At 41.7% G+C, this 8458-nt stretch overlaps 1 protein-coding gene across 1 annotated transcript; it reads right to left on the bottom strand.

Annotated features, from left to right (window-relative positions):
- Positions 1 to 2676: 2676 nt before the first annotated feature.
- LOC135170252 (uncharacterized) lies at positions 2677 to 3803 on the bottom strand. The gene is made up of 2 exons (XM_064135918.1): positions 3635 to 3803; positions 2677 to 3506 (listed from the first exon to the last, which is right to left on the bottom strand). Exons 1-2 carry the CDS (start codon positions 3801 to 3803, stop codon positions 2677 to 2679), a joined length of 999 nt encoding a protein of 332 aa, XP_063991988.1.
- Between the last annotated feature and the right edge of the window lie 4655 nt (positions 3804 to 8458).

The raw sequence follows: 8458 nt of genomic DNA, 5'->3' as shown, positions 1-8458 counted from the left end.
TTTTTTATATATAGCAACATGCAAAATTTCCAGTGAAATTTCCAAGAATTTCCGCTGAAATACCGTGTTGGCTATACAAAATAACGTCGAATGGTGCAATCCTATTGGCCAAGATTTGGATGGGAAAAATAATCCCATATATTATTCAACTATATACCTGTTCTTGATATATCATAATTATTTGTTAAATCACCTCACTATTCTTCAAGGATTATTATATTCATCAATAGACAAGTGTTTAACCAATTTATTCAAATAGTCCCATCCAGTCAAAATATTTACTACTAACAGTGATATAAAAATGTGCTATCGCACACTGAGACATGATATATACAACATTCTACATTACATACATAAAATCGTGCAGGTGATGTCTATTTAATTAATCAACTTGAAATTAATGGACCATTAACATAAGACAGTTGTTGATTTTTTAAATGAAAATCAAAGATAATCGACTTTCGAAATATTTATTGTCTTACAATACCACAAATACCATCAAAATGAAAAATAATTAATTGGGTTCTGAAAAATATTTCTTTGACGATGTTGAAAAAAATGTTTTTTCGATTCACTCGTTTTTTTTGCTCAATGTAGGGCTGAGTCGGAAGTATCTTAATCCATTTCCACTGCCGCCATTGAATTACGGAAATAATAAATTGCTTTGTCTGGAATCATGAATCGCTCTTTGAAAAAATCGACTTCGTAGGCTTTTTTTCGAAAGAAGACTACATAGTAGGTCATGCGACAATAAAATGACGAATCGTCTTATTCAGCGCTTATTAAGTCCGTTAATGAGACTAGCAAAAAATGTTGTTTTTCTTCACTCTGTGAAGCTCTGACTCACCCATCTAATGAGTTTATCTAAGTGATGATAATAAAAATGTTGACATGCTTTCTTATCAATATTTTGTAAAGAATTTGAAAGTTACTATCTCTTTCAACTAATTACAATCGCAGTCAAGGTGGCATAATTCTACACAATAAAAGAATTCCAATGATGAAATAATCAATGTGATGGTAGGTCGATCCACATGCACACGTAAGCTGTATAGTAGTCTTTTGTCAACATGGAGAGCCTACAGCTAAATAAATATGTGGGCACATCCGGCATTTCCCCATAACCGTTGATTGGTTTCGTATGCTTTGTCAATGGGTGAGGTGATTGTCATTTCGTGGTAGGAACCTTCCGAGTCCCGGAGTATTTTTCATCGAATGAAATGTAAACAACTTGCGTGGCCAATATCACACACAGGAAAAGACTAGTGGTAAAATACGAGACTTGAAAGATAATTTACAATATTGTTAAACTCGTACATTACGACTTTTGAAAACGTAAATCACGTTTCAAAAAAACTTCAATTACGAGTTTGAGAGCGTAAAGTACGAGTTCTAAAACATGATTTACGATTTGAAAAAACGTGAATTATGATTTTAAAGATGTAAAGTACCATTTCGAAGAATGTAAATTACGATTTCGACGAATGTAAATTACGATTTCGATGAATGTAAATTACGAAATCCCACCTCGTCAATTACGTTTTTTTGGGATGTAAAATAGGAATTTCAACGTCGTATTGTGTATTAATGATTCAAGGGTCGAATAAGTTTGATAAATCCTTCATTCGCGTAAGACACTCAAATCTTTAATAAATGAAGATTGGTATGAAGGAGTGAGATACTGTTCACATAGGTATATGTTACTCTTGTAATGGGAGCTTTGGAACAGAACTGGATAGGTAATGAAGGGATGTCTCAAAGAGAGGTTTTTTTGGAACAGTGAGGAGTGGGAGCATTGGAGGGATTGAGGCCCGAAGGTTCAGAGGGCGTTTCGTGCCAGTATTGAAGATTTTACGTGGGATATACATTGTTTCCTTTCCAATAAATCTATTTTTATTCATGGTTTAATTGTATTTAATTATTGTAGTATCGGGGATTTTTCACCAGTTTCATATTCATATTACTTTGGGGAAGTCCCTCCTAACGTTGCGACATGCTGTCCAGATGTTGAGAAAATATGTCCTTGTCGATAGAATAGTTCAAGTATAGAACAAGGATTAGGACGAGCGAGATAGAGTAGTCTTAAGAGTAGTAGGATCCCTTGAGCGGAGAATCAAGTTGATGGCCTAATGGCGGTGGGGCCTGTCTCACCGTAATGAAGCCATTAGACAATGAGGTCTGGACGGGCCAGACGGTGAGAGAGAGAGAGAGAGAGAGGACGAGTGTGAAATGAGCCCTGAGTTGGCTCATGCCGCCGACGTCAGAGGGAAAAATTTTTCTCGTGTGACCGGCGCAAAGGCGTCATGTTTTCGATGGTGTCGCTATTGTCGACCTCGGAGTGGGGAACAACGTAGGGCACCCTGAGAGTTCCTTCGAGGAGGGAGAGTTTTTAGAGTATGTTGCGAGACCTCGAGTTGAAGGTCAAGGTACAGAGTGTAGAGTGTAAGTAGAGAGTTAAGTGTGACCTTCGATAGGACAGGGTCAGAGTTTTGTCGAGAGATCTTCAGGAGTTGAAGATCAACCCGACGAGAGTTGTGAAGTCTACAGTTTTATTTATAAATATATATCTCTAAATACATTTAATTATAAAGTGTTTTGTGAGTTTTTGCTTTATTGACTTTATTGCCGTTAGACGGTCCTCATAAGTCTCGAGGTGTAATCAGCCTTCCGGTCATTTTACACCCTGCCTTTAGGCAGCCGTCTGGTCACTGATCTCGAGTATCGGCGCCCTACGCGGTAACTCATAGAGCCCTTTGATACCGTCCCTGTCGACATGTATATCTGTATATCTATGCATGCAGACCCAAAAACGTCCCATCTGACTTCATCGAGCCCGCTGCATCTCGTGCATAGGTGCAGGGGATCCTCGTACGTCAACCCGCATCTTTTGCATAGGGGGTCAGTCCCTTTGCCTATCTTCGATAGGTACAGATCCAGGGGCCAGTGTCCAGTGATAAGCCCCACTATAGCTCGGAGCTTAGCCCTGTTTAGGCCCAACAGAGCTTCTGCAATCTTCCTAGTGGGTCTTTCCAAGACGGATTTCGTGTGTCTGGCGCCCGTTTCCATGTCCCACCTAACCACAATCCTCCTGTCCCCACGTTCCTTCACCAGGTCCTTCACAAAGTCGGTATGCACGCCTACGCGCTCCACTTTTCTCTGAGCGGCCCTTCTGTATCCGTTCTTAGCTAGCTCATCGGCTTTCTCATTGCCTCTGATGCCAGCGTGGCCCGGAATGTAAGCCACCTCTAGCCGATTGTGTACGGCGATTTGCTCCATCAGCTCTACGCATTCACTCACTAGTTTTGAGCAACACTCGTATTTGAGCATTGCCCTCAGCGTGCGTCTGCTGTCTGAGTAGATGAAGATCTTTTTGCCCTTGTCCCCTGTCTCCAGGATCACCCTGGCGCAGGTCCTCAGGGCAGCCAGCTCTGTCTGGAGCACGGTTGCGTGCGAGTTCAGCCCGATGGCTTTCGCTATTGCGGGCGCCCCAGACCAGACCCTCGCTCCTGCTCGTCCGCTCACCCCAGATCCATTTGTATACCAGACTAGCCCCTAGGGCGGCGTCCAGTCCACGTCCTTTCCTGACGGGGTTTCCCCCCATCTAACGTTGACAGAGAAGTTCCTGTGAAAGTACCATCTGGGTCTGCAGGCGTCAGCACCGCGCGACAGTAGCCCTTCCAGCTCTCTGTCTGCGCGGAGGACACTAACATGCCCATTCTTGGCTCCCTTCCACTTCCCTGTAGCCGCAGTCTTGCAGCCGATTTTGTCGCCTCGTCCCTTATAATTAGATGTGGCGGTTGCATGAAGAGCAGGGCCTCCAGTGCTGAGCTCGAAGGGCCCCAGTTATGCCGAGCATCACAAGCCTGCCTACTCTGTCCACCGCTTTCCTGTGGCAGGCCTTATTCAAGGCTGTCCTCTACACTACGGCTGCGTACGTAAGCTGTGGGGTCATTATGGCCGTGTAGATCCATTTGACCATCGTCGGCCTTAGACCCCATGTGCTTTCGAACATTCGCCTGCATGCCCAGTATGTCATAGTGACCTTGTTGGTTTGCATGGCGCTATGATTTTTCCAGCTGAGCTTCTTATCGACCCGGATACCTAGGTATTTGACTTCCCCAGAGAAGTTCAGTTCTGTATTGTAAATGGAGAGGGGTTTGACGACACCCCTCCTTTTGCTTGTAAAGTGCACCATCTCCATCTTGCCTGGGTTTACCCTCAGGCCCTTCGATGTGGACCACTGCTGAACATAGTTCAGTGCTTTCTGCATCTTGCTATGTAGCATGCTCGCGTCCCTGCTAGTTACCAGCAGTGCCACATCGTCCGCATATGCCACTGTCCTTACCCCCAGCTCCTCGAGTCCAGTGAGGAGGCCGTCGACAACGAGGAGCCACAGCAGAGGGGAGATAACCCGCCCCTGCAGGCTGCCCCTCCCCACCACAGCCCTTACCGCACTGTCCCCGAGGGTGGAGTGGACAACTCTGGTTGGGAGCATGGTGGCTATCCAATTGGTGACCGACGCCTCGATCCCAAATGATGCCGCAACTTTCTCCATTATGTCAAAGCAAGTATTGTCGCAGGCTCCCTCTATGTCTATAAAGACACCGAGGGTGTCCTCCTTCCTTTCCTTTGCGTTTTCTATTATGCCTACCAAGTGGTGCAATGCAGTCTCAGTTGATCTGCCAGCTTGGTATGCATGTTGTGAGGGACATATCTGGTTTGACCTCAGTGCCCCCTCCTTAATGTGCATGTCGACCAGTCTTTCTAGCGTCTTCAGCAGGAAGGAGCTTAGACTGATCGGTCTGTAGGCTTTTGCATTGTCATAGCTGCATTTACCCGGCTTAGGGATAAAAACAACTCTGACTTCCCGCACCTGCTGGGCGCATAGCCCAATGCTAGGCAGGCCTTCAGTGCTGAAAACAGTCTGCGTAGGAGCAATGGACCCCCGCTTCGCAAGAGGGCCGGATATATCCCATCCGGACTTGGGCTCTTGTACATTTCGAAAGAGTCCACCGCCCACCGCAGCCTGTCCAGCGTTACTATTCTTGCGGCTAGCTTCCGGTCGGGATCGCCGCTTCCTGTTCGCGTCCAGTCTGCCTCAGGGCACTCCCCTGGGTGCTCTATAATAGAGTCCGGAACGTGCGCACAAACCAGATGCTCCAGGACCTCTCGCGGTTCTGTGATGGTCTTTCCGCTTGTCAGCGAGATTCCACTCAGCCTTTGTGCAGGGCCCCCCGAGAAAACCCTGCGAAGTCTGAAGACCCTTGATAGTGTCTCCAGTTCCTCACAGTATGTTCACCAGATGAGCTCCTTTGATTGCTTAGTTTTTCCTTGAAATCTTTTTACCTTATATTTTCCACATTATGATTTATTGTTCTCCATAAAAGGAAAATATCCTGAATTACCGGACATTTTGGAGAGCGAAACGAGAGAGCCAGAGGATGTGAATAACTGCAATTTCAATCCTTTTTCTCCTGTTTGGAGAGAATACTAATTTGTAGGGTGGATTGGGAGGTGTATGGCGATGGATAGGTTTGGAATATGAATTGACACTTGGTAAAGTAACACACAATATTTATTACGTGGAATTGAACCCCTTGAGTCACTTATACACTGAATTAGACTACGATGAAAATATATTTAGGAAATTAATCACTGTGCTTTTCTGAGACATTTAGCGCGATGCAAATAGGTGAGGATGGTGTAGCTGGGAGTTTATTGAATTTTGAATGTTCGCAATGAAACGTGATGTAGCTGAGTCCTCAGCCACGGAACGATGATTCTTATTAGACTCTCAAAGGTCGAGCGAACGCACTACTACTTAATACATTGGGTTTGACCATTGGGACCGATGACCCGAAGATGTTCGAATAATGTCGTAGGTGGTCGAGCTAGTTGACCGTTGTCCTGCTGGAAAATTAGTCTTCGTTTCGAACGATTTCAATCCTTTTTTTCCATCCGGCTGATTGGGCCATTCCAATGAAAATCACGACCTAGTAGTTTGGGCAAGGCTGCTGGTCATCTGGGAAAAATCTTGATGCTCAAAACCCATCAGCTCTTCCGCAATTTACTATTTTTTTGTCAAACCAAACATCGCCCGCAAAGACCAACAACCACCGAACCCGTCATTTATGGTGAAAAAATTTCCAACTTCACTAGCACCCACACGCTGAGCACACTTTCAGGAAGATCTGGCTGGTAAAAATGGGTCTGTTTCGTCTCGATCAGTTGTTCACCTTTTTTGTCTCTGAACCATAAAATCACACGAAGATCAAGAACCTCCGAACTCGTTATTTATGGTGGGGAACCCCCCAATTTTGACTAGCATCCTTATGCTGAACACACTTCGAGAAGAGTCTGGTCAGAGATTTATGACTTCAAAAATGTCAAATTTCTGCCGTTCTTCAACTTCCACCATCAATAGAATCCACCACCCAGAGCAAACTAAAAATAATTGTGGTATGGCATTTTCCCTGCGCTTGCTTGGGTCTCTGGCACGAGGAAAAACGAAGGGAGTTCAGTTCGTTTCTGAGACTTAAGTCAGTGTGAAGTCATAAGTCTTTTTTGTAACATTGTACGCAAAATCGGATAAATAAAAAACAGCAAATAGTGTTTTCATACACCCAGTGTCCGTGTCAAGTGATTATTAATTTCCTTTAACAATTAACATTCTTCTCCCCAGTTCTAACACCTGGAGAGACTTTAGAATAAACATAACATCTCGAGTGATATTAATTTGGTAGCTCGAGTGTATCAACCCTGAGTTGATACACAAATTTGTGATGTTTTAACGGATTAGAAATGTTTTCTAAGGATTACTACTGTAAATGTATTGATCTGTTTTGTTAGCTGTGAAAATATGAAAATATTGTGAAGGTTAGGGATAAAGGGTTTGAGAATTTTCAGGTTCTTACAGAAAACAAAGAATAAATCCTTTAAAGGATAGTAGGCATACAACACTCCTGATTGATGTTTCTTTCCTCGTCATGTACGAGATCTCAATCCCGTAAAATCCTTGAAATCGTAAATGCAATCGAAAAAAAACTTTTTTTGCCAATACGAAATCATTAGGTTTCAGGTGATTCTGAATCATCTGGATCCAACTTTCCGAAACATTTTTTCAAAAATGTTTCAAGACAATTTCGAAAATGTTAAAGACGGTTATCTGCAAGTGTCAAATATTTGGAATTTTCCACTATCAGTCTGCGACTGCACTCATTCAGGGTAATTTCATACTTGCAGATGTTTCGTTGGTTTAACAAGCCATTTTCACCATATTTTCGAAATGACCTTGACACATTTTTTTAAAAATGTCTCAAAATTAGTGGCAGTTGCTTCAGAATCATCTGTAAGAAAAAAAAGTTTTTTCTTCTACTTTACAAGATTGGACCTCATATTTTACGTTTAAAAAAAACGTAATTTACTAGGTAGGATCTCGTAATTTACGTTTTCAAAACCGTCATTTATGTGTTCAAATTCGGAATTCACAGTTTAAAAATCGAAAGTTTAATTTTAGAAATCATAATTCACGTGCTTAAATCTCGCATAAATGACATGTTAAATCTCGCATTTTAGGATTAATTTTCTATGTCTGAATATCAAAATAGTTTCAAAAGTGGAAATGCAGAGCGCTATCTTCAAATTTCTCTCATGAAGCTACCGACACGTATCACATCACCATTATTGCATGTAGAATAAAATCGCTGTCACAATTTCCTGACAGTGTCCTGTTAATTCATAATATTCCGGTGATTAAGGGGTTATTCTCATGTGAACGCCTATATTTTACCACTTTTTCGGAATTTTTTTTTTATGCGACAACAAACTTCAATCATGTTGATTTTTCAATATATTTTTATTTGTATTTTGAAATATACGAAAAAAATTTTTTTTTTCGTTTTTTACATTTTTAACATATATTTTTTTTAAGTCAAAGTAGTCCCCAACAAAAAAAGGTAGTTCACTGGTCAAGGTGATAGCGGCTGTTCATGTTGTCTGACATAAAAAAATCGAATGGATTATTATTCAGTAGACCTGTGGCTATCGTCCCTACCAAATATAATCAATTTCATTAAAAACAAAAAAAAATATCGAACTTCAAAAAAAAAATCACGAAAATCTCCTTCTTTTTCGTTACAAATCGTTTAAAAAAAATATGAAGATATTGTCGAAAATAAACAATTGTGGTAGGGACGATAACCATAAATGAGTAGAAGAACATATGTAAATTTTAAAGCAATCGGTTGAATACTTTTTCTTGTAGGACCTTGACCGTTTCAGAAAATGATGATTCGAGAAAAACGCGTTTAAAGTTGAAAGCCTGGTAGACAATTGCTTACGACACGTCGGCGACTATGAGCTATAACTTATGAAATACTATGAATTTCGGTCTGAATTTTTCACAGCATGTTTTCAATAGGTTTTACTGTCAAAATATCGAAAAAAAAAAAAATCGATT

This window comes from Diachasmimorpha longicaudata, chromosome 16 (genome assembly GCF_034640455.1).
Source record: "Diachasmimorpha longicaudata isolate KC_UGA_2023 chromosome 16, iyDiaLong2, whole genome shotgun sequence".
Classification (NCBI taxonomy): domain Eukaryota; kingdom Metazoa; phylum Arthropoda; class Insecta; order Hymenoptera; family Braconidae; genus Diachasmimorpha; species Diachasmimorpha longicaudata.
The sequence above is the reverse complement of the archived record's forward strand: the minus strand, read 5'-3'. Positions and strand labels throughout refer to the sequence as shown.